Source organism: Anolis carolinensis, chromosome 5, assembly GCF_035594765.1.
Source record: "Anolis carolinensis isolate JA03-04 chromosome 5, rAnoCar3.1.pri, whole genome shotgun sequence".
Taxonomy (NCBI): domain Eukaryota; kingdom Metazoa; phylum Chordata; class Lepidosauria; order Squamata; family Dactyloidae; genus Anolis; species Anolis carolinensis.
In genome coordinates, this window is record NC_085845.1 from 50,583,635 (window position 1) to 50,607,827 (window position 24,193).

General features: G+C 37.0%; 1 protein-coding gene across 6 annotated transcripts in view; it reads left to right on the forward strand.

The window, feature by feature from the left end:
* Positions 1-24,193, forward strand: part of tmem131l (transmembrane 131 like) — a 92,726-nt gene that overhangs the window by 61,609 nt on the left and 6,924 nt on the right. For 5 of the 6 annotated variants that reach the window (XM_016994084.2, XM_062981092.1, XM_008111951.3 and 2 more), the window contains 18 exons: positions 195-303; positions 1,334-1,439; positions 4,160-4,313; positions 5,329-5,499; positions 6,296-6,365; positions 7,265-7,382; positions 8,613-8,751; positions 9,002-9,111; positions 9,604-9,679; positions 10,011-10,153; positions 11,948-12,090; positions 13,115-13,301; positions 15,150-15,335; positions 19,095-19,241; positions 19,987-20,603; positions 21,940-22,094; positions 23,741-23,865; positions 24,024-24,178. In XM_016994084.2, the coding sequence (XP_016849573.1) occupies positions 195-303; positions 1,334-1,439; positions 4,160-4,313; positions 5,329-5,499; positions 6,296-6,365; positions 7,265-7,382; positions 8,613-8,751; positions 9,002-9,111; positions 9,604-9,679; positions 10,011-10,153; positions 11,948-12,090; positions 13,115-13,301; positions 15,150-15,335; positions 19,095-19,241; positions 19,987-20,603; positions 21,940-22,094; positions 23,741-23,865; positions 24,024-24,178 (2,911 nt within the window). The remainder of the gene's footprint in view (positions 1-194; positions 304-1,333; positions 1,440-4,159; positions 4,314-5,328; positions 5,500-6,295; positions 6,366-7,264; positions 7,383-8,612; positions 8,752-9,001; positions 9,112-9,603; positions 9,680-10,010; positions 10,154-11,947; positions 12,091-13,114; positions 13,302-15,149; positions 15,336-19,094; positions 19,242-19,986; positions 20,604-21,939; positions 22,095-23,740; positions 23,866-24,023; positions 24,179-24,193) is intronic. The other variant, XM_008111954.3, reaches the window with a different exon arrangement.

Consider the following 24,193-nt stretch of genomic DNA (forward strand, 5'->3'; position numbering starts at 1 on the left):
CTTGTTATAGGAAAAGGATTTATTATTAATTTTAAGTAAATATAGCTTGCAGGGACAATATGTAGTTACTTAACAATTTAAATTTGTCATGAAGATGAATTGTGGATAAAATAAATCAAAAAATAAATGTGTCATTAAGATGCATAGCAGTTAAAACTGTAGTGTTATAGTAATGTAATGTGCTTTTTTTGCAGGACGTAAAACACTTGTCACAGGAGGGAAAATTTTCTGTGCTATTTGAGCCAATATTGTTGCCGTCACTGACCATGAACTTCACAAAAGTTGCTTCTATTTTTTGTAAAGGTATAGAATTTAAAAGTGTAATTACAATTCTAAGTGTGCTTAGAATTAGAATTAATGTCAGGGGGAAACCTTTACCTTTACCTACTTACAAAATGAGCTGATATAAAATGAACATTCTGTGAAATAGAAAAAAATTAACTGCTCAGTTTCAGTAATCCTTTTGAAAATGTGAGCTGCAAGATGAGAACAAAAATTCTATTGCAAAAGACTTTTTTGATTTACTACTTATTTAAATAAACAGTATTACTATTTATTTAAGCAATTTTAGGCCATTTTCCTAGGGAAAGTCTTCTCAAGGGGCCACCTAATAATGATGACCACAATAGTAGAAGTCACATCTGAGAAGGCCCTGATCCATCAGTGTCCCATCAATCTAACCAATTTCAAGAGAAGGCCAGAGAAAAGGAAGAGCAAGAACAAATTAATATAGGTGTGGGTAGTCTTTCAAGTACCTAGTATCTCATTGTTCATTGCTTTCTATCTTGAAATCCATAGTTTTTGTAATCCCTGCAACCATTACAGAGTTGATATCTAGCCAAAACTCATAAGTAGTTGCATTTCCAAAACAATTTCGTAGGCATTGGTGTATAGAGTACATGTCTTGAAATCTAGTTTTATAGTTCAAAACCCATTAAATGGGATTCATTGTTAAAATCTTTGCATTCTTTAATCTTGACCTTAAGAGATTTGTGCTAATTTAAATTTTGTGGTACTATAACCGATATTAATATATATTCCACTCACTGTCTTGGAAGAGTAATATTTTTGAAAAGTTTGCCCTCCATACGTGGTTTCTGTTCCTTGAAGTTTAGGGATAAAGAAATGGAAGGTCTCATCAATTCTCATTTTCCAGGATTTTCTTTTCACTTCTGGACTTTTGTATCCCTAATTCCAAGTATTTTGTTGCAAAATATCAAGTTTAATTTAGCTTAAATTGAAGTATGGCATAGATTTTCTTTAGCAACTGTTAGAATTTTCAAGCAAAATGTTTAATTCATATTGAAGTAAGATGACTTTTTCCTTGAATCAGGTACGTTGTGTGGCCATGGGAATAGCCATGACATTAATCAGAAGGCAAATCTATTGGATAGTACACCCTTACCGAAGGCATGTCTTTCTCATCCAGTGGTGGAAGGGTGAGTTTTCAATGGTAATGCTTAAAAGTGTTGAGTGAAACCTTAAACATATAGTACAGTGAGCCTCCCTTTAAAAGGGTTCTGGATCTGCAGGTTCAACCAACCATGAATGGAAAACATTTTAAAAAAACTCCCAAAATATTCTGTTTGCATTGTTGCGCAGGTAAGGGTGTAGAAACTGAAGAGATGGAGTAGGAGAAAGAGCTCTTCTAATCTTCTCTAAGGAACTAGTATGGGGTAGTGGTTTAAGCATTGGACTATAACGCTGTTCAGCCATGAAGCCAACTGGGTAACCTTGGGCAAGTTCACTCTCAGGAAGACAAGAGGAAGCTCCTTCTGAACAAATCTTGCTAAGAGAATCCAATAATAGGTTCGTCTTAGGCTCACCATAGATTGCAAATTATTTAAAGGCACAGAACAACAAAAGTTTCCAAGATACCTCACAATCTCTGAGGATGCCTGCCATAGATGTGGGTCAGGAGAGAATGCTTCTGGAACATGGCCATACAGCCCGGAAAACTCACAGCAACCCAGCGATTCTGGCCATGAAAACCTTCAATAACACATTAATATTATTTATTGACTCTGTTTCTGTCTCGCTCTTCTCATCCTTGCAGGAGACTCAGAGCGGCGTACAGAATTCAATGGCAATATTCAATGTCACATATTTCACAACATAAAAGCAATACAATTAACAATAATATATAAATTTCACAAACTATTAAAAACATAATTAAAACATAATACCCAGTCCTAAGGTCATCATTTCTGTGCTATATTGTGCGGATTCATATATTGCACTAGCCAAATGCCTGATTGCAAAGCCAGGTCTTCACTTTCTAAGGTAATCATAGTAGTAGTAGTGCACTGTTTCTCTCCTAAAGGAGACTCAAAGCGCTAATAATAATAACAATGGATTGCATGTTAAAGCACTGAGCTGCTGAACTTGCAGACCAAAAGGTCACAGGTTAGAATCCGGGGAGAGAAGTGAGCGCCCACTGTTAGCCCCAGCTTCTGCCAACCTAGCAGTTTGAAAACATGCAAATGTGAGTATATCAATAGGTATTGTTCCAACGGGAAGGTGACAGCGCTCCATGCAGTCATGCTGGCCACATGACCTTGGAGGTATTTACAGACAACGTAAGCTCTTCGGCTAAGAAATGGAGATGAGCACCAACCCCCAGAGTCGGACACGACCGGACTTAATGTCAGGGGAAAACCTTTACCTATGGAGTTTTCGTTTTTTTGCCCTACACCCCTCATATTTCTAGCCACAGATCACTCATAACTCATCCTCAAATAGATAAATAGTGCATAGCCATAGAGGAAATAGTTTATATGTCAAAGACAGAACGCCACCAAATAGAGTACAACACAGTTTATTGAGGTTACAGAACTAAAAAATGCCCGTAGGAAACAAAGGACTAGGCAAACACTTGTCTTCAGTGTGAAAAGTAACAGAAACAGCTCCGTTTGAATTAAAACGGTTCGAAAGAATAAACCGGATTAAACAGGAGTTTAATCCGGATTAAATCAAAAGTGCTTACTTCAGCCTGGCAATTTAAACAAACAAAAGTTGGTAAACAGAGGTCAAAATGAACACAAAAAACTGGCAGCAGATTCCTCTCTGCTACTCAAAAGCTACAGATGAGTAACTCAGGCTGTTTACTCCTCTGTGCAACGAGCGAAATCCAGGTCCAGGCACATCAATCAGGGTAACGGCGGTCAGCAGGGTCCCAATCCGGTCCAAGGTCGAAAGCCAAGCGCAGACGTCTAAAGTTCCACAAGTTCCACCGATAGCCACAGAAGGGACAGTCCAAGGTCGTAGTCAGTCAGTCAGTCCAGCGTCAATCCAGAGTAGGTAATTAATGTCCGTCAAAAAGACGACGGAGGTCCAAGCTATCAAGATTAAACACAAGTTGCACAGAAAAACCCCACACAGTTCCTCCCGCCGTCTATGCCCAGTGTCCTTGGTAACTTACGTATCCAGCAACGAGTCACACCCGTCTTCAGGAAGTTCCCCAACAAGAGCCCAAGCGTTCGTCCAGATTACCTTGCCCAACGCAATTAGCCATTGATCCTAAACCCCATTTTATCCCAGTTCATAACTCCTCATCGCTGTCAGCTGCTATCCTAATTCCAGGTGCCTCATCATCATCATCCTCATCAGAGCTAAAACACCTTTGACTATGCCCCACAGCATCCCCAGCTGTGGATCCCGCTCCATCCCTCCAGCCCGTCCATGGGTCTGATCCTGCAACCCGCCAATCGCCTCCCATGCTATCATTGCCGGTGACACCCAAATCCTCCCTCACACGAGTCCACTCCATGTCATCCTCCTCTGAGCTAACCATCTCTTCCTCCATTCGCTCGGTAAAACCCTCAAATGAGTCTTCATCTGTTGGTTCTGCAAATAAGTCCCGGAGCCGTTTCCTTTCGCGCTCCTCAAAAGAGTCTGACTCTCGAGGAGTCTTACGACCCCGTCTCCTAGTATCGGAGCCAGAAGGCTCAACCATAACATTATATGCTGTCTCATGCTTGGATGTGGGACCAAACTGCAATAAAATCTCAAAGCATCAAATCCAGTGGAAAAATTCGATTGCACTATTCTTGTTTTGCTTTCTCATCAAGGGGAGTTTAAACATTGTTGGGAGAACACAGTCACACTGAATCAAAACAAACTTGTCATTGCCTGATAAGGTTCCTTTCTCTATCTGCAGGTATCTTGGTATCAATCCATTTGCGACTGTATTCCACATAGAACCACATCGCAGTATTTCAGCATCTTGGTCTATATGGTTTACAAACAGCTTTGATTTTAGCCTCATCCTAAATGATGTTTATGTTTCAAAAGAAACTGAGGATATTCTAAAGGTAGGTTTTATTGTGTACTGTTTATTACAAGAGCAGTAGCCTTTTATATCTTGGGATTTGTATATTCTGTGCTGAAAAACAAGTGATGCATCTATTAATAAAAATTTAATTCTCTATCTAGCATGAGCTGTGAGTATTTTCACAAATCTGCATGCGTTGCATATTTACTTTGGTTTGTGCTAGTTTTTTGAAATGGGGATTTCTATTCAGAATGCTAGAATCTGACACTGGTAATGGAAAGGTTTTGCTTTGCTTTTCCTCCTTCAGAAATGTTGCTAGGCATTGTTCCTTGCGGCTTTTTATCAGGATGCTGATTTCTACACTTAATCCCAGTTTTAACTTTAATCTAAATGACATTTTTGTTCTAAGCATAGTGACGGCATTGAAGAATATAGGAATTTGCCCTTACACATGAATAGAAAGGTTTTTTTACTCAGAATCTAATCTGGGCAGCTCCCAGTGACTCCATTAAGTATCATCAGCATTCATGACTGTATTTGTATTTATGGACATAATCCTATTGGGGGTCTTGTAAGAAGGTGTTTAGTACTTTCATATTCAAGATATTTGCAACCATAACAGTTGCTAAACAGTGTCCAGGCACAACTCTAACCCTTGACTGTGATCATTACCAGTTGGCCACAGAGGTGTTCCTGAACTGCTATTTCATGACACTACCATGCTGGTTTTTTCTATCTCTCATTCAGATTTTTAAAAGTCCATGTAGGTATACTTGTGGACCTTTCTGCTCCACTAAATTCATGTAGGATCTTGGCCCCTGTCTATGAGGGGCTACTGATGGTAGAGGGAATATCTGCAGCATAGCATACTGTTATATGCAGAATCCCAGGAAAAGTTGTGATTCAATGGGTTTTCCTTATTATTCTTTTTGTAATACTGGATACTTAATTTTTTAGCTTGTAATGTGTTGTTAAAAAATATGAAGCAAAACAATGTTTCTGTATAGGTGTGCTTTATGTGCTGTCCAATTTGACGTGATATTTCCCCCCACTAGGTCCTGAACTTCACTGATCCTTTGACTCTACCTCCAGGCTGTTGGAATGTGTTTTCCTTGAAACTTCACAACCAAGAAACTGTTACAAACGTATTTTCCAAAGTTTTTGTGACCACAAATATTGGAGTGATATTTGAGATACCCTTACAGATTAATTCTGTTTTGTCCCAGGTACTATGTCTATCTACATTGCTGCATAAATGTATGGTTAGTTCAATAATACTCTTTCTACAGGAGTGTTATCTTTTATACTAGTCGTGCTTTCAGGAAAGGTTTGTCCATGATATTAAATGGTAGGAAAATTGCTTCCAGTTATCAGATCTATTAATTGGTGCAGACTCACTGAAGCACTAGGAGTCGCAGTAGCTCAGTGGGTTAAACTCTTGTGCCGGCTGAACTTCTGACCTGAAGGTTGGGTTGCTGACCTGAAGGTTGCTGGTTCAAATCCATGAGATGGAGTGAGCTCCCATCTGTCAACTCTAGCTTGCTGGGACATGAGAGAAGCCTCCCAGCTAACACATCCAGGTGTCCCCTGGACAATGTCTCTGTGGACAGCCAATGCCCTCACACCAGAATTGACTTGCAGTATGTTCTCAAGTCGCTTCTGACATGATAAAAAAACTGAAGCACTGAACCTTACTTTCAAAGTTATGTTGCATTGTTTTTCAGTATGAATATACTACAAAGATAAGCTTAAGTAGCAGAATATAAAAGTATTGGTGTGCAAAAATCTGTCATCTATATGCATTTCTCTGTAATAAAAATTGTGTAGTTTGTAAGAAATAGCTATACGTGCAGGCCTTTTCTCATCACCTACAGTAGCCTACAGTTAAATTTTCTTAAATTATCCATGGACTAGGGAAAGGAAGATTCCTGAAGTTTGGAGGGTTGTTTTGATCCACTACTGCTGCTATTGTAATTGTTATTATTATACTGCTATAACATGGTTTTGATTAATGTTTTTTAGAAGGGAGTTGTTCATTTCGAAGCCATAGCACATCATGATATATACCGTTCCTTGAGAATGTCTGACGCAGGTAAATGGAGAAAATTGTTCACCAATTTATAGTGCTAATGAATAAAATACTAAGGCCCCTTCCACACAGCCCTATATCCCATAATATCAAGGGAGAAAATCCCACATTATCTGAGTGCAGACTCAGATAACCCAGTTCAAAGCAGATATGGTGGGATTTTCTGCCTTGATATTTTGGGATATAGGGCTGTGTGAAAGGGCCCTGAGAGAATACTAAATAAAAAACTTTCATTTTTTTCTGAACAGCAGCCTATTCAGCAATTTTCTGTCCATATACTTAACCTTTTATAATACAGAGAGCAGGGTGTGTATGTTTAATCTCTATTAGTACTACTGTAGTATTAATTTTATTATACTTTATTGCATAGTACTGCAATTTTATGTAATTTATGCTCTACCTTTTTTCTAGCCAGGATTTTCAAAAATTAAAACAGACAATTAAAACAATGTCTGAGGGCAGGTAAATGGAGAAAATGTGTATTGCTAATCCACTTGTAATACTAATAAATAGAATACAAGAATAGAGAGAATACTAGAGCAAAAGGGCACTATTTTAACAGATTTCCACATAGCCCTATAACCCAGAATATCAAGGCAGATAATCCACAATATCTGCTTTGAACTGGATTATCTGAGGCCACACTGCCATATCATCCAGTTCAATGGGGATTTTATACAGCTGTGTGGAAGGGGCCTTAGAAGGATGTGGTTCTGTGCATTAATAACATAGTTCTTTGTTAGTTCCAGCTGCTGTTTTTATGAATTGGTCAACCTTTTCGGGCTTTGTTTTTAGGCTGCCATCTTAAATTTTAATTTTTGAATCGAAAGAAATAGAAACCAAATAAAATTAATTGCAGCAAATATTATGGGTTTCAATAAAATTGAATGTTGTTATTTTAGCAAATCATCTTTGGGAAAAGAGCCTTTCTCTGGACAGTTCTACGTGGAATGTGGATTCTGATCTTGCACATGAGCTCCATCAAAAATGGCAAAAAATTAAGCAAAGTGAAATTTGCAGGTTTGTATGAAACCATTTGTGTTTAGAATTTTGACAGTGATCATGTTTTATCTGTAGTAAGATCTTTGGGAATCTTCAGTGAACAGACTTTGTATTTTGCTGTTGTGCAAAAAGAGCCTAAAAAAAAGCCTATTTTTTCTATAATGTGAATATTTGTATACCTTTTATCTTGCGTTCTTTACTTTCCTTTCACCACTAAATCAAATAATCCCAAACATTTCAACTTTTCTTCTTAACGGAGGAGCTTCATCATGTCTTTCATTTTGGTTGGCCTTTTCTGCACCTTTTCTAGTGTGTAGTGTGGTGACCAGAAATGTTAAGTATTTCAAGTGTGGTTGAAATATAGATTTATATAAGGGCAGTTGATAGTAATTGGTTCCCTTTTTTTATTTATGTTCAACACGGGATGTGTCTTTTTCATCGAATAATTCCTTTTTGGTCTCAGAATTAAAACATCTTGTCATGGTCAGCAAATTTGATCTTGCTGCTGTCCACTTCTAACTTTAAATCATTTTTGAGATAGTTAAAGCACTTGTCTTAAACTCTATAGTCTAGAATTGGACATGTGGTCGTTCCTTACCTTCTGAGTAACAGTGAATCATTTGCTAAAGCCAATAGAGGCAAATGGATATGTGCCGTAGGACTTTTAGACAGTGGAAGGGAGTCTAAGACCTTAACTGCAAGAAAGGCACCTGAATTACTAAATTTTCACCAGCCTTTAGAAACTCTGATAATTTAGTGCAGAATTTCAACTATAATTGTAGAACATGTATATTTTAAGATTAAGATGTAATTTGGATATTAAAAAGCAAAGGAACAGTCTAAAGTTATTTAAACTATTCTAACACAAGAATAGTTTAAAGGAGCCGCAGTGGCGCAATGGGTTAAACCCTTGTGCCGGCTGGGCTGCTGGCGTAAAGGTTAGGTTGCTGACCTGAAGATTGCTGGTTCAAATCTGCGAGATGAGGTGGGCCCCCGTCTGTCAGCTTAGCTTGTGGGGTCATGAAAAAAGCCTCCCAGCAGGATGGTAACACATCCGGGCATCCCCTGGGTAATTTCTCTGTAGACAGCCAATTCTCTCACACCAGAAGTGACTTGTAGTATGTTTTCAAGTTGCTTCTGACATGATAAAAAAACCCACAAAAATATAATTATTAAGCCTCCTGAAGTTTTTTTCCTAGTGGATCATCAATTGCTACAAGTTTTAACAATGCCATCTCTCCTTAACAGGAGAAATCTTGGTGAAGTCATCCAAGCTGCTGATAAACAGAATCCTGGAGAAGAGTCATTTGGGTTATCCTTTCCCCACTTGGTTACAGAGTTTGGTCTTACGTTGAACTTCAGTGCAGCTGCTCCTATGAATAGCATGGTGAGGCTATGTATAGACTGGGTGTTTAGATGAAATCTCCTTCCCTGACTTGCTCAGTGGTTCTCAGCTTCATTCTTGTGTTGAAAAAGAAAAATCCATGTTTATATTCTTGTGAATTTTGAAAGAATTCATTTTAAGAATTGAATTGTAATGTTCTTTCACTGTAACACATGCAGAATTTGGAGTTTCTGTAAGGTAGGTGTAGTTCTAAAACACGGAACATTGATTCTGTTGTGTTTGGACTGTTTAGGTGAAATACTTTACGCTAAGAAATCCTTCACCTTTCCCAGTGATGTTGCAACTCCTGCCTCTGTCTTTCTATCCTGATCCTCGAGCCCCACTGATTCTTCTCAGCAAATGGTAATGACCATTCAAAATTGACACTTTTCCTTTATAATGATAGTATAAATATGTTCGTCCAAGTATAATTAGGCAGTAACACCTACCAGCTTTAGCATGCTCACTGATGAATGATACGAACTGAAGTTCAAGAATATTGGGAAAACCATGTTTCCCTTGCTGTCTTTAGTTGATTATGCATCATCATCTTCATCACCATCCTTTTGGTTAGGAGAAAACTGGATATTCCATTTGCTGCTTACTTAATTTGTTCCTAAAATGTATTTAAATATAACAGAACCTCCATTAAGTAATTTGACTGCCTCTCAGCATCTTTGTTTTTAATCAAGAAATATGACATCCTGGTGAATTATGTGCAAGAAGTATATGGCAAACAGATTCAAACCTTATAATAATACATCCTGAAGAATCATTCAACTTTAATTTTTACAAAACTGTCTCTCAACCTGATGTATTGAATAAATATTACATTTTTTATCCTGGTTTATACAGGTTTGATGGAAGTGTACCATCTATTAATTTTACAACCACTGAATTTAGATTGACAGAAGAAGCAGCAGCTCATAGGGTAAGCCATGTCTTGCATTAGCTTTGACAATATTTTTGTCTCTGAAAAAGGGTGTTAATAAGTATATCTGCATTTCCAGCAGCTTGTGGCAAATATTTTTGTGCATTAAAGGAGTTGGCAATTTTTGCAGAACTTGTAACATTTAGTTTATTTTACTTTCATTTAATAGTTATTAAATCAAATGCAGATTTGACTTATTTAGAACTGACTTATTTAGAACTACATTGATGATATTTTTCTGAAATAATTTTGATCACCAACACACATTAATCACTTCTGTCTTAAATTTTTAAAATGTCCAAAAAAGTTGTTATTTTTTATTTTTTTACAGGGTGAACTGCAAGACGATCATGGTTATATCAAATCTAGTTCTGAAATGCTTCATTTGAAATTGCAGCCTTTGGAAACCAAGCGAGTGGGTGTAGTTTTTACACCTCTTGATTACAAAAGAGTAACTTCCATTATATTGGTGAGGTAGGTTTACTAAATTTTTTTGGAGGCGGTGGGTCATTATATTCTAAGGCTCATTTTATATTTCTTCTGATACATAAGGGTGTTCGCTTCTGAAAATGGCTTATTAATTTACAATGTATTGTATCTAAAGAAACAAACTCATATGTATGAAAAGCTCATGGTAAAATAAACATCTGTTAGTCTTAAAGGAACTGCTAGATTATCTCTGTTTTCTTCCTCCCTTCCTTTTTTCTTACAAATGTGATCTACACTTTGCATGTAAAGAACTTTTTTCCTCTATATTTGTCCATGTGGGTTACTAAAAACATGAAACTAAGTGGGAAAGCATTAAAATTATTGAAGTAGGGCAACATTTGAGTGACAGAAAATCCTTTGTGAGGGAGAATGTTGAGGCTCCTCTAACTACATTAAGTACATGGAACAATACATTTCAGAATTTGGTTCCTTCACTTCAGTTGCAATCTGCTTTTACTACCATTCAGTTGTAAGGTTCTCTGAACCCACAAAATACAGCATGTCTCCTCAAATTTGTCAAAATCCCAAAATTTCATATTTCCAGCAGGGGGACATAAGGTATAGTGAAAGGTTTGACACTTTAGTTATAATTTCAGTTTAACTTTTATTAACTAGAGTTAATCATTTTTGGTTATCCAAATGGCAGTGTCAACAGTAATATAAGGTTTTGTTTTCGACTGCTCCAGTAGTCCCTCTCGAAAACATTGACATAGCAAGAAACCCATATATTTAATGTCATGTTAGGTACACATTTAAGATAAAACTACCTTTTAAAGATTTCTACATAGTTTTTACCTTTAAGAAGGAAAGAAGTTTTTACTCTTTGAATCAGAAGTTTTACCCCTTTGCCACCCTGCTGCAATCATGATCTGGTTTCCCCTTTCTGTATCTGTGGTTTCCATTATCGAAAAGGATTTGTCAAAATTAATGAATAATTTCCGAAGGTGCAGTTTGCAGATGTAAATACCTTATGTAGATCAGAACAAAGGAAGAACCCTGTACCCTCAGACTGGGGTCCCAGTGCAGATTCAGTTCATATGCTAGCAATTTGTAAATATACACGCTGTCACTCAAAACCAAAACTACTAAGAATGATAGTACTTAGATATCTATCATGAAAGTCAGATTCTCAAAAATCAAAGCACACTTCCAGAGCTAGGTGTTAAATTGTACCAAAGCAGGGAAAATAGGGCAAGAGGGTTTTTTTCTACAACATGTGACTACCTCAGTCTAAGAATTGGCTACTGGATACTCTTGGACTAAATCTAATCTTCTAAATAATAGGAGATTTGCCACTGTGTTGCCAACCTAGATATAAGAGATCTGTATAGATCAGGAATGCCTCCTACCTTCCCCTTCCCTACATGGCAGCAGAACCCAAAAGATCTTTTAAATCAAGGCCTGAGAAAGAATAGCAGTAGGACTTTCTGTAATTTGATTTTCTCAGTAGAGATGAATAAAAGGTCTCCTATAAAATTGGCTGCCTTAATTGTTCCAATAACTGGTCTTCGGGACTTCCATCCATGCTGTTTAATAGGTGTGGGGACCATGCACCAAATTGCCAATGATGGGTAACGCAGTGTCCAACATATGGGAGGCTGTATAATTCCCATGTAGGGGAGAAATAACCCACATAGGAGTTTGGGTTGCTTTAGCAATGCATAAAGCTGTATTGATTTTCCCGTAGATGTGTTCATCTTGATTAGTGGTGTGAGATGGCTGGCAGCTGACTTTCCTTTTCTTAAATTTAGTTGTAAAGGCCTCCTTACTTTGTTGCAGGAATAATTTGACTGTTCTGGATGTGGTTTATGTTGAAGGCATTGGAGCCAGAGAACTATTGAAAGTAGGGGGAAGGTTGCCAGGGGCAGGAGGATCTCTTCGGTTTAAGGTGCCAGAGTCAACCCTCATGGACTGCAGGCAACGTGAGTGATAACTTGTTTCGCAGGAAGGGATGGAAGGAGGTGTACATGATCGAAAATATGTGCATGCTAATGGGCATTTCTAGTTGTCCTCAAAATACAGCCAGGATTCTCATAGAAAATGACTTCCCAATATAGTGTTGTGTATGCTAGTATACAACCATATTTCCTGCTGTTAATACTTGAACTAATGGAATTGTTCTGTGATCACATTAATAAGATATGCCAGTGTGGATATAGCCAGCCCTCTGTATCCACAGATTTTGCATGTACAGATTCAATATCCATGACCTGAAAATATTTCTCTTCCCATAAAAGACATTTCAAAAAGAAATCCTTTATTTTGCCACTTTGTATAAGGGACACTGTTTTACTATACCATTGTATATAGGGGAACTTAAGTACAGGGTGTTTTAAAAAGAACTCCCTAAAGTTAAATTAAATTAAATTAAATTAAAGGTAAATTAAATGGTGAATAGGGAGTTCTTTTTCAAACACCCTGTATTTAGTTCCAACATATAGGGGAAATTTTGCATGAGAAGAAATATTGCATACCATCATACTGTTCGTCACCCCTCTACCTTGATATATAATAATAATAATAATAAACCTTTATTTATATCCCGCCACCATCTCCCCACGGGGACTCGGGGCGGCTTACATGAGGCAGTGGCCCAAACAACATAAGAACAAAATATAAGCAACACAATACAATCACAATATAAAAAGATAAAACAATAATACAATATATCAATATAAACAACAATACAAGATAAAAATTTCATTTAAAACACATAAATGGTAAGACCGTAATAAAAACAGGATAATTTATTAAAAACCCACTGGGGCTGATTAATTAATGACTATCTCCGAAGGCCTGCCGAAACATCCAAACATCCATACATATAAAATGTATGTTAATATAGTTGTGGAGAAATCACTATCAAACTGTATTTCAAGATAGCTTCAAATGAAGAAATGATTCAAAACAAATAAATGTTGGTTCTGGTTTGTTTGCTTTTTTCAGAACTGAAAGATGGAAAGCAAATTTTATCTATCACAAAGACCTTTAAGGTTGAAAATATTGGTTATCTTCCTGTTACCATAACCTCTATGAAGATTAATGGATATAGTTGTCAAGGATATGGGTTCGAAGTACTTGACTGCCGTGACTTCTTTCTGGCACAAAATGCTTCCCGGGAAATTAGCATTGTGTAAGTATTAGCCTCTTTTTAAAAACACAATCAAAATAACTCATTTTAGAATTGTATTAATCTTCCTAACAAGCAGGACGCTAGTTCCAATTTGTGATTTCCACTTTCATCACATAATATTCTTCCAGTCAAGAATTCTAAGATGCTACTTTTATGGATTGTTTTAAACTGTCTTTATTCTTTATTCATTCGGAGAGGTGCTACTGTCAAGGAATTATTTGCCTCATGGGCAGCAGTGTTCAAAATCTTGGAGGTTTTTTGCCAATGTGTTTCTCAGTGAAAGATATACTGTAGTCCTCTACTGAGGGTCAACTTCAGAGTGTGCAGTTATAAAATAAGAGGAAAAAATATTTTTATTCATTGGGTAATGTGTTCTGTGGTGGGGGGAAGTTGAAAAAGTTTGCAGCAAAGTCCTTGCTGCAAACTTTACTTGGGAACACCTTTCATATTTAACATCACTAACAGCATCTTTATGCTTTATTTCTAGCTTTATGCTAGAAATTGTAACTATATTTCACTGAATATCATTCTACATGAAGCAAAATTCTTTTTCTATCAAGAGTAGATGGTGCAGTAGACAATGCAGCTGCTGTATCTTTTTCCCCCCCTAAATCTTAGTAAGTATAATGTAATAGTATTATCTAGGGCTTCTACATAGTATTGCAAGTGTTCTTAAGTCTATAAGACGCACGAGAGCCAACATGGTTTGTGTGCTGGACTGCAAAATAATAAAGTTCTTACTTTAGTTAGAATCTCATCATTCAGATTAAGAATGATTATTCCAGATTAAGTTTTTAGTAGTCTTATTGTTGGCATCATCATTTTTATGTCAAAGCAAATCAGAAGAACAATAATAAATTCAACAGTTTGAAAGGTACAATAAAGACTATAGTTAAACATATAGCAAGCAAATATATATTACAATTTTGAGGAATCTATGAATTGATATAATACAACAGTTGTGAATTCAAGTGTGAAAAAGAATAAATCCTAATGCATCAATACAAGTATATGACATACAAAGTCAAATCTTTGTGATTTCCACAAAAGTAATATGAGCTATCCCACACTTCACATGGTGACTGGCAGCTGAACCTCTTATTTGTCACCTACTGTCTCTCATCATTGATCCTCCTCATCAGGAAACTAAAGATTTCCACTCCTCTTTCAAGCTTAGTTCAATCAATGTTTTCATATTATTTAAAGATGAGTCACGGGAACTTTTGCTTAGACACAAGGAATGAAAAAATGAAAAAAAAATTGATTTCAGGATGATAGAGTAATCCAGCTGCTGAGATAAAGATACAAGTGCTGTGGCAGCAACTATTGACTGGTTGAACTGGTTGAAGCCACATAGAAAATGTGGAAGTCAATCAATTGCCTTTTTAAAGGTGTTCAGTGTTTCTTCCCGTGCTTTAAGGCAGTGATTATCAACCTGTGGGTCCCCAGGTGTTTTGACCTACAACTCCCAGAAATCCCAGCCAGTTTATCAGCTGTTAGGATTTCTGGGAGTTGAAGGCCAAAACATCTGGGGACTCACAGGTTGAGAACCACTGCTTTAAGGCTTCTACATAAATCACTCCCCAACAGAAGAGAGAAGTATTCACAGGAGATATGAAAAATTGGATAGCTGTAACTGTATGAAGAGTGTGATTTATGAGAGTCTTCCCTGTGTTAGAAGGAACACCTGGGAATCAAAATAAGACATCGGCGCGGAACAGGTGTTTTGATCTTTGTAGAAAAATAGGCTTCTATAGGACCTAAACCTCCATGCATATAAGCATAAAACAAGTTAGAGCTTACATTAAAATGTTGATGCTATCATTGTCCCACTCCTCTCTGATGCAGATTCACCCCTGATTTCACGTCTTCTTGGGTGATTCGTGAGCTCACCTTGGTAACTGCTGCTGGTGTTGAGTTCCACTTCACGCTCAACGTGACGCTTCCTCACCATCTTTTGCCCCTGTGTGCAGATGTGGTGCCAGGACCCAGCTGGGAGGAATCCTTTTGGAGGCTTACAGTGCTCTTTGTTAGGTAAAGCATTTAACTGTGATTTCATACGAGATAAAATATTTGTCTGATCAAGTACTTAACCAGAGCTAGAATAACTGCTCAGTTAAGTTCTTTTGATAGCAGCTGCTAATTGTAAAGTGCTACTGCAGCAATTATTTTTGTCACCCATCTTTTGTTGTTTGAAAAACATTCTATATACATGACTTAGAGCTTTGAAAAGTTAACTTTTTGTTCATCCAGTTCTGCATCGAAAATTTCTGTCATTTATTCCCATACTTTGATTGTCTTCTTGCTGTGCATATCAGAAATACTATAAGGTTTTTCTTTGGTAGATTCTGAATTGGACAAACAGAATATGTACTATAGCTTTAGCTGAAAAATTAATGTACTAAGTAAAATGAGAGAGAGGAGAAATAAAAGAATTTGTTTGAGGGTACATGGAAACCATTTTATAAGGTACTAGCTGTGCCCGGCCACGCGTTGCTGTGGCGAAGTATGGTGGTATGGGAAATAAAGTATTGAGGAATTGGTGGTAGTTAAGGTCAAGGGTAAAGGTTTTCCCCAGACATTAAGTCCAGTCGTGTCTTACTCTGGAGGTTGGTGCTCATCTCCATTTCTAAGCCGAAGAGCCGGCGTTGTCCGTAGACTCCTCCAAGGTCATGTGGGATGACTACATGGAGCGGCGTTACCTTCCCGCTGGAGCAGTACCTATTGATGCACTCACATTTGCATGTTTTCGAACTTCTGGGTTGGCAGAAGCTGGGGCTAACAGTGGGGGCTCTCTCCGCTCCCCCAATTCAAACCTGCGGCCTTTCAGTCCAGAAGTTCAGCAGCTCAGCGCTTTAACACGCTGCGCCATCAGGGGATATTATTTCCTAAAGGTTGTGAATATACAATATTTCTGATTGGTTTTTTTTGTTTGTTGGAGGCAAGTATGAATGCTGCAATTAGGAAAAATGATTAGGATGTAATGGCCTTGCAGCTTTAAAGCCTGGCTGTTTCCTCCCTGAGTGAATTTTTTGTTGGGAGGTGTTAGCTGGCCCTGATTGTTTCCTGTCTGGAATTCCCTTGTTTTCGGAGTGGTGTTGTTTGCGATATTTTATGTGCTTCTACTGTCTGTGGCCCTGAGAAAACAGAGAATTTTCCAGACTTTGATGATGGGAATACTTTGTTGGGAGGTGTTAGCTGGCCCTGATTGTTTCCTGTGTGGAATTCCCTTGTTTTCAGAGTGGTGTTGTTTGTGATATTTTATGTGCTTCTACTGTCTGTGGCCCTGAGAAAACAGGATTTGCCAGACTTTGATGATGGGAATACTTTGTTGGGAGGTGTTAGCTGGCCCTGATTGTTTCCTGTGTGGAATTCCCCTGTTTATTTACTGTCCTGGTTTTAGAGATTATATTGTTCTGCATTATTCTATCCCAGTAATTATTTCATATTAAAGTAGAATCTCACTTATCCAACATTCGCTTATACAATGTTCTGGATTATCCAACGCAGTCTGCCTTTTCATAATCAATGTTTTTGTAGTCAGTGTTTTAAATTCATTGTGTGGTAAATTTGTAAATACAGTACAGTAGAGTCTCACTTATCCAACATAAACGGGCCGGCAGAACGTTGGATAAGCGAATATGTTGGATAATGAGGGATTAAGGATAACCCTATTAAACATCAAATTAAGGTATGATTTTACAAATTAAGCACCAAAACATCATGTTAGACAACAAATTTGTCAGAAAAAGTAGTTCAGTACACAGTAATGCTATATAGTAATTACTGTATTTATGAATTTAGCACCAAAATATCACGATATATTGAAAGCATTGACTACAAAAATGTGTTGGATAATCCAGAACGTTGGATAAGCGAGTGTTGGATAAGTGAGACTCTACTGTAAATACTACATAGCATTACTGCGCATGGAACTACTTTTTCTGTCAAATTTGTTGTATAATATGATGTTTTGGTGCTTAATTTGTATAACGATTACCTAATTTGATGTTTAATTGGCTTTTCCTGAATCCCTTCTTATTATCCAACATATTCACTTATCCTGCCGGCCTGTTTACGTTGGATAAGTGAGACTCTACTGTATATTTCTAATCTTATATTATCTGCTCACTGTAAAATGCACACTGCAGTGGATTATATGGTAGTGTGGAGTCAAGATAATCCAGTGCAAAGCAGATAATATAAGATTATAAATGCGTTATATAGCTGTGTTGAAGGGCCTTGAGTCTACACTGCCATATAATCCAGTGCAAATTAGATAATCTGTGGAAGAAGTCTAAGTGAGGCCTAAATCTGCCTGTCCCCTAACTGAAACCTGGCTGTCCCTTGGTTGCTAGGCAACCAAGTGGGCAGAGATTAGCCCTCTAAACTGGCAGCAATTCGATAAAAAAAAAATATTGCTCTCCCTCTAATTAGGACTTTATTTTTCTTTTCTTTTTGTTGTATCAACCTTGAGGCGTGGATGATGGGTTGTGTTGTCAAATTTTGAGGTTGGGGGGCCTGTACTTTTGTTGTTTTGTGAATTGCCGTGATGCCATCACTCTTTTATATATATAGATAAAGTGCTGTAGTAATAGGAAATTTAAACCACCTTCAGATCAAGTGAAAATTTGGTTAAGTGACTAGAGAAAATATGTTTATTGTTAAGAAAACTTGACAATAGAATAAAGGATAATTTATCAGTAAGATGACTAATAGAGAAGGGGGGGGAAGATGAAGGGGATAATACAAAAAATAGGCTGTGATGTATTACTGCATTGTGGTTTTGTAAATAATAAGAATATTTAGTTGGAAAGAAAACATTTTGGACTACAAGTCTCCAAATTTCAAATCCAGAATGGGCACACTTATGGTAGTAGTAATAAGAAATTAATTTTCCCAAGCTCTGTTGTTAACATCAGTGTAGTTCGTATAAATAAATAAATTGGTTTAGTTGGTTGGTATTCATAAACACCAATGCAGAAAGCACTCATCAGTGGAGAAAGCACTCAGTTTTGACAGGGGACTGGGTGTGAGTCTGTCAAAGAATCTTAGCAACTAACGTATTTATTTATTTATTTATTTACAGTATTTATATTCCGCCCTTCTCACCCCGAAGGGGACTCAGGGCGGATCACATTACACATATAGGCAAACATTCAATACCTTAACATAAAACAAAGACAGAAGACAAACGCAGGCTCTGAGCTAGCCTCGAACTCATGACCTCTTGGTCACAGTGATTTGTTGCAGCTGCCTGCTCAACAGCCTGCACCACAGCCCGGTGTTAGCTATATAAATAACTGTGCTCGGAGTAACCATCAGAGATAAGCATTTTCTCAAATATCCATTACTGGGCACATAGGCTTGCAGTAAAGGTGGCATAAAGAGCAAGACACAGGTAGGGTAGATTTCTAAATGGAGGTGGACTACTCTCTTGATGAATATTGTGTCCTCATTTGGTATAAGAAGTACAGATTTTTGAGAGGGCTGCTCCAAGCCCCAGTATCTGATAAAGAGTGTATGCTATCAGGAAGCATTGTGCCCCAGCTTCTAATTGGTCCATTGTAATATATGAGATTTAGTAAACTCTCTGAACTCCCCAGAGACTCTATGGAAGCTTATAACAGAGTATTTAATGAAGGATTTTCTATGAGTTTATTGATCTGTATGACTGATAAATATTAACTACAACAGTTTGAACTATATTTGCAATCACTCATTTAATTGAATGTTCTTTGTTGCACATTTTAAAAACATTGTAAACAATGTGATATTTTCTGTCTTTTGCAGTTTGTCTCTATTTGGTGTGATTTTGATAGCTTTCCAACAAGCACAATACATTCTATCAGAATTTATGAAGTCAAGACAGAGGCCCAATCCTAATTCTTCTCCATTACAAAATAGTTCTGTGGATACCATCAGCTCTGAATCTTACAAGTAATTAAACTCTTCCTTTCTATGAAAATGGGTTGGTTTTGCATCTGAGTCTGGGAATTGATAGGTGTGAGTCGTAATATCTCAAGTTGGATGGCAGTTCTTTAGATTTAAGGGACATTGATGTCTCTGTTAACATGATAATGAAAAAACAGCTCATTACACACTTTATAGAGATGTGTAAACTGTCTCCACAACAGAGAGTTGAATGTTATATGGATAAATTGATAAAATATGAAAGCTTTATACTGTTTAGAAGGACAGGGAGCTTAGAGCACTTTTTCTTCCTGTTCTTTTCTGATAACCCCAATTTTTGCAAGTATTGACTAATATTATCAAGTCTTTTAAGAAAATACACTTTTTGCAGAAGAGAGCTGAAACATTACACAGCCCAGCTTTTTTTCTTGATGTCATGAATTTTAGGTTGGTTCCTGGGGATATTTAGGGCACTGATTCAAAAAACTGCATTGGATAGATTGCATCAGCTCTATTTTCTTAGATATGGTTATTACGATTTTCTATGGGTGAGCAGATGAAGACTTGTGTTTGGCATATGTTTTGTATCTCAAAAACTAGAGCTGATAGGGGAAAATTGTGCCATTTTTGGAATCAGCAGGTCTGAACATTTAAGGCATCAAAATATATTTTGGCCGGTCTTATACGGGGGTCTGGGAGTATTTTTCATTACAATTATTAATAAACATTAAATATTTGTACAATAATTATTTCAAATGTATTTCTAATCCAGGAGCAGCTGCAAAAGCTTTACAGATTCTTACAGCTCTTCGGATAAAGGAAAAGGAAAGGGATCCCTCTCTGTGGGCACATCAAGCAGTCGTAGCCAGAATGCTGCCAAGAGGAGTCCGGCGACATATAGTCACTCTCAGAAGAAACACAAGTGCTCTGTATATTATGGTAAACAGAAATCAAACTCGGCAGCTGGCAGCACCATTCTCACTACTGACGACAAACAAAGCCAGACAACTGAAAACCAAACCTCAGCACCAAAGGAAGACATTTGCACTGTCAATGAAAGCTGGCTGAGCCTGAAATATGCAAACAGCATAAATGTAAACATGCAAAAGAACTTAACACACCCAGGGAACTTTCTAGATAAGGAAGAGATTGCATTGAAAAATGCAACACTTATGAAAAATACTTCTTCAGAGTGCCATTTGAAGGAGAGTCTTCGAACAAGTATGTTTCCTAAGGAAACGAATCTTAAGACTTCAGAAAATATAGCAGAACTCAAAGAGCCTGATCTGTGTTCTTTGAAGTCATCAAAAAAGCTGTCTGAAAGTCGCTTTCCAAGACATTCACCTCAGCAACAATCAGAATTTCAAGATGCTTCCAGGAAGAATAATGGTAATCTTTTTAATAGTGAAAGGGATTATTTTGGATGTTTGCCAATAAAAGCATGATTTTTCTTTCCTTGATCATTGACAAACCTCTAGTAAATCATGTGCGGTTCAGATACTTGCAAAAGGAAAAGGAAATGAATGCATGCTGCACTGTGCCTGGTCCTGCAAGATGATGCCTAGAGTATTAATGAAAGTGGATATTCAGGATTATTTCTAGTAGATAAAAAGCATTTATGGAACCTTTTAAGGTGTGATGGGAGGAAACAAATTCTGGGAAGAATAAAGTTCATACCCAACTTAAAATGACTTTTTAATGTATTCCTGTTTTAATATGTATGTTTCTAAAAGTCAGAGTGCTGTCCAATATTATCCAATCCAATATTATAGTCAGAATTGCAGAACTGGTACATTCCAAAATAATGGCATTTCTTTATTTCTTTATAATTTTTTTCCAGTTGGGAAAAATAAAGAAAAAATGTTAAACAGAGTTTTATCAGATGGTGAATTAAACCCAGAACACAGACAATTTTATTTTTAGACGATGAATGCGTTTATGCTCTTGAATTAACTGGGCGAGGAACTACATCATTTGACAGAGAAAGCTAAAAACCTTGTAAAAATGCAGCTCCCATTATTCCATAGCATTGAGCCATTGATAGTGACATAAAAACTGCATTAGTTATTGCAGTGTAAATGCAGTCATGACTTTAAAAGTTTGTTATGTGTTCTGGATCTAATTCACTATTTGAGAAAACCCTAGTTTTAAAAATTAAGTGGTATTCAATTTCTTAAGGAGCCCCAGTGGCACAGCGGGTTAAACCGCTGAGTTGCTGAACTTGCTGATCAAAAGGTGTCTACGGACAACGCCTGCTATTTGGCTTAGAAATGGAGATGAGCACCAACCCCCAGAGTCGGACACGGCTAGACTTAATGTCAGGGGAAAACCTTTACCTTATACAATTTCTTAAGATAATTCTATAATTTTCAGGAATGTACTACTAAGGAACAGTATAGAATCACGGTGTGGACTAACTGAAAAACAAGAGGTTTTAATCCTTGATATTACGGACATTATGCATAAAAACAAAAATGGCTCCAAAATGTACATTGTGTTATTTTGTAGATTTGCTATATTATTTTTTTGTGACAGAAGGGGCATAGAACATCAACGTGAAGTGTTATATGGGAAGTAGCCCTGGGTTGGATCCAAATTTAACTATACTTTACTATAAGTTAGACCCTTTAAAATTAATGAAAACATTTCGTTGATTTCAGTGTATGCACTTACTTCATATCTTCCAGGCTGAAATAATCTGAGTGTAGCATTATCTTTTTTTAAGGAAATAGCCAACAAGTGCCTCTCAGGAATGAAACAGAAAACTGTGAGACTTTGAAGAAACAGATTAACACAAAGTCTTCCACAGAGAAGATGTTAAGCAAAGGGCGTAAAGATGAATCACTGTGTTGTGGAAAACAGGAACTTTCTTCTGTTGAGGTTAGAATTGTCACTTCTCCTTTTAATGCTTGCATGCAAGTTTATACCAATAATTGCAGGAACACACAAAATATGATGTGAAATAACATAATGAGAAGTTTGCATTTCTCAGTACCAATTTAAGGAAGTTTCTGTATCAAGCTGATGCAAGCATGTGGGTGACTGGTTCCTATGATGATGGCTGCAGTTACCTTCCTTGAGTTCTTAAAATGCGACTTTATCAGGATTTCTCAACAAAGAAATGCCAGGTTTTAAGTATATATGTGAATTTGGGGAATTATCCCATATTTTTTGCCCTAAATAAGACTACACTATATTTTCAATCTCAAAACTAGAATGCGAATTTTGATTTCTGATAAGTACATGCCAGCATTTGTAGAATTGCTATCCAGTATGAAGCCACTTATATCTATTCACTTCAGCTTGTGTGGATTTACGGCTCAGATGACTTCCTAAGGGCAGTCAGAAATGTTCTTTGTTTGCAGTCTTACATCCTTCGCTAGGAGAAAAATCTATTAAGCTCGATGGGTTTATTTTGAGGCAGATGATTGGCAATAGTGTTTACTTGCGCCAAATATGGTAGTTATTCTAATTGTTTCATGGCAGTCGTTCTAATTTCAGTATAATCTAAACTGAAATTATTTTCTAGGGAACTTAGTCCCTTATGAAAATAGCAATTCGGGTGAACAGAATAGGTAAGGCCAGAAAAACGTGAAGAAAGGCAAGATTTATAGTGGGTGAGCTTATAACCGAGCTGGTCATAAATCTGACAGGTGGTTCTGGTTTTAATCCAACAAAAAACTGTGTAGACCATTGTTCCTTGGATTTAGGCTCTGTATGACTCCATAGCATATAGTCGAGAAAACGAATTAAGAAATATGAATGGCAAGGGGAATGAAACATTTTTGCATTCCAGCATCAGAAGGCTACTTTCCATCACTTAAAGAGTGGCACAAATTACACTTTTTGCACTATTATTTTTAGCTAACTGTAACACTATTCTCTACTAGACTGTTAATTCCTCCTTCAGACCATTCTTGCGAGAAACGCAGGACATAGAATGGTTGATTGAATTGATTGTGAGATACAGACCATAGTTTTAGTTGCTTACAATGACAAACTAGAACTCAAGAGTTTCTTCCTCTTGATAGTAGCATTCTGGTAGACATAATACCCTGTTGATTCTAATATGATCAGGAGCAGCTGAATTAAACCATGTACCTACTAAGTCATTATTTGGCGCAGTGTCTGAATTTGTTAAACTGGCCCACAGTGAAATGGTTGATGAATTGTCCCTTTTTATGTTGCTGTGCTGCAATTTTCATTTCCCCTCACTACTGGACATGTTGGCTTAGTGTAATTGGAGTTTCAGTCCTAACCACATCTAAACAGTGCCATGCATTTTTATCCCTTTCCTAGGATTATTTTGTTGTCCTGTCATGGGAAAGACAGGGCAAAGAAATAATCCTAGGAAAAGGGATAAACAACACATGATATTATGGCTGAACTTAGATATAAACCATTACCGGAAGTTTTGGAATGGGAGAAATTGTACAATTTTCATTGCTAGACAGCCTCATTTCTAACATATTTTTTAAAATATGAAATACATGTTTTACATTAACAAGTTATGCTTTTGCATTCAGCAGAGAGATGTTCACCAGAAAAATGGATCTCAGGAGAAAAGAGAAGGGCACTTAACAAATACAAGTTGGATTAGACATAGGACAAACAGAAAAAATAAAAAGAAACATATTAATATATCTGCACGGTATGTATCCCCTTCTGACGCAGAATGAAATACACTAGATAATTTGTCAAAGCCTTACTTCTTTTAATGGTAAACAAAATCAGTTATTTCAATTTTTGGTATTTCAATATTTAACAACTGAAAGAACATAACATCTTTTATGTGTTGGTTTGCTGTAGGGTTCCAGAACAGACAGAGCTGAAACATGCGTGCAACGAATTTGAAAGACCAGAACTTAGAACAAATATCAACATAAGAAATTGGTGTGCTCAGAACAATGGAGAAACTTGTAAAGGAGATGAGAAAACTGGTTTGTCCACACAGAGAGAAGCAGGTACAAAGCTAAACG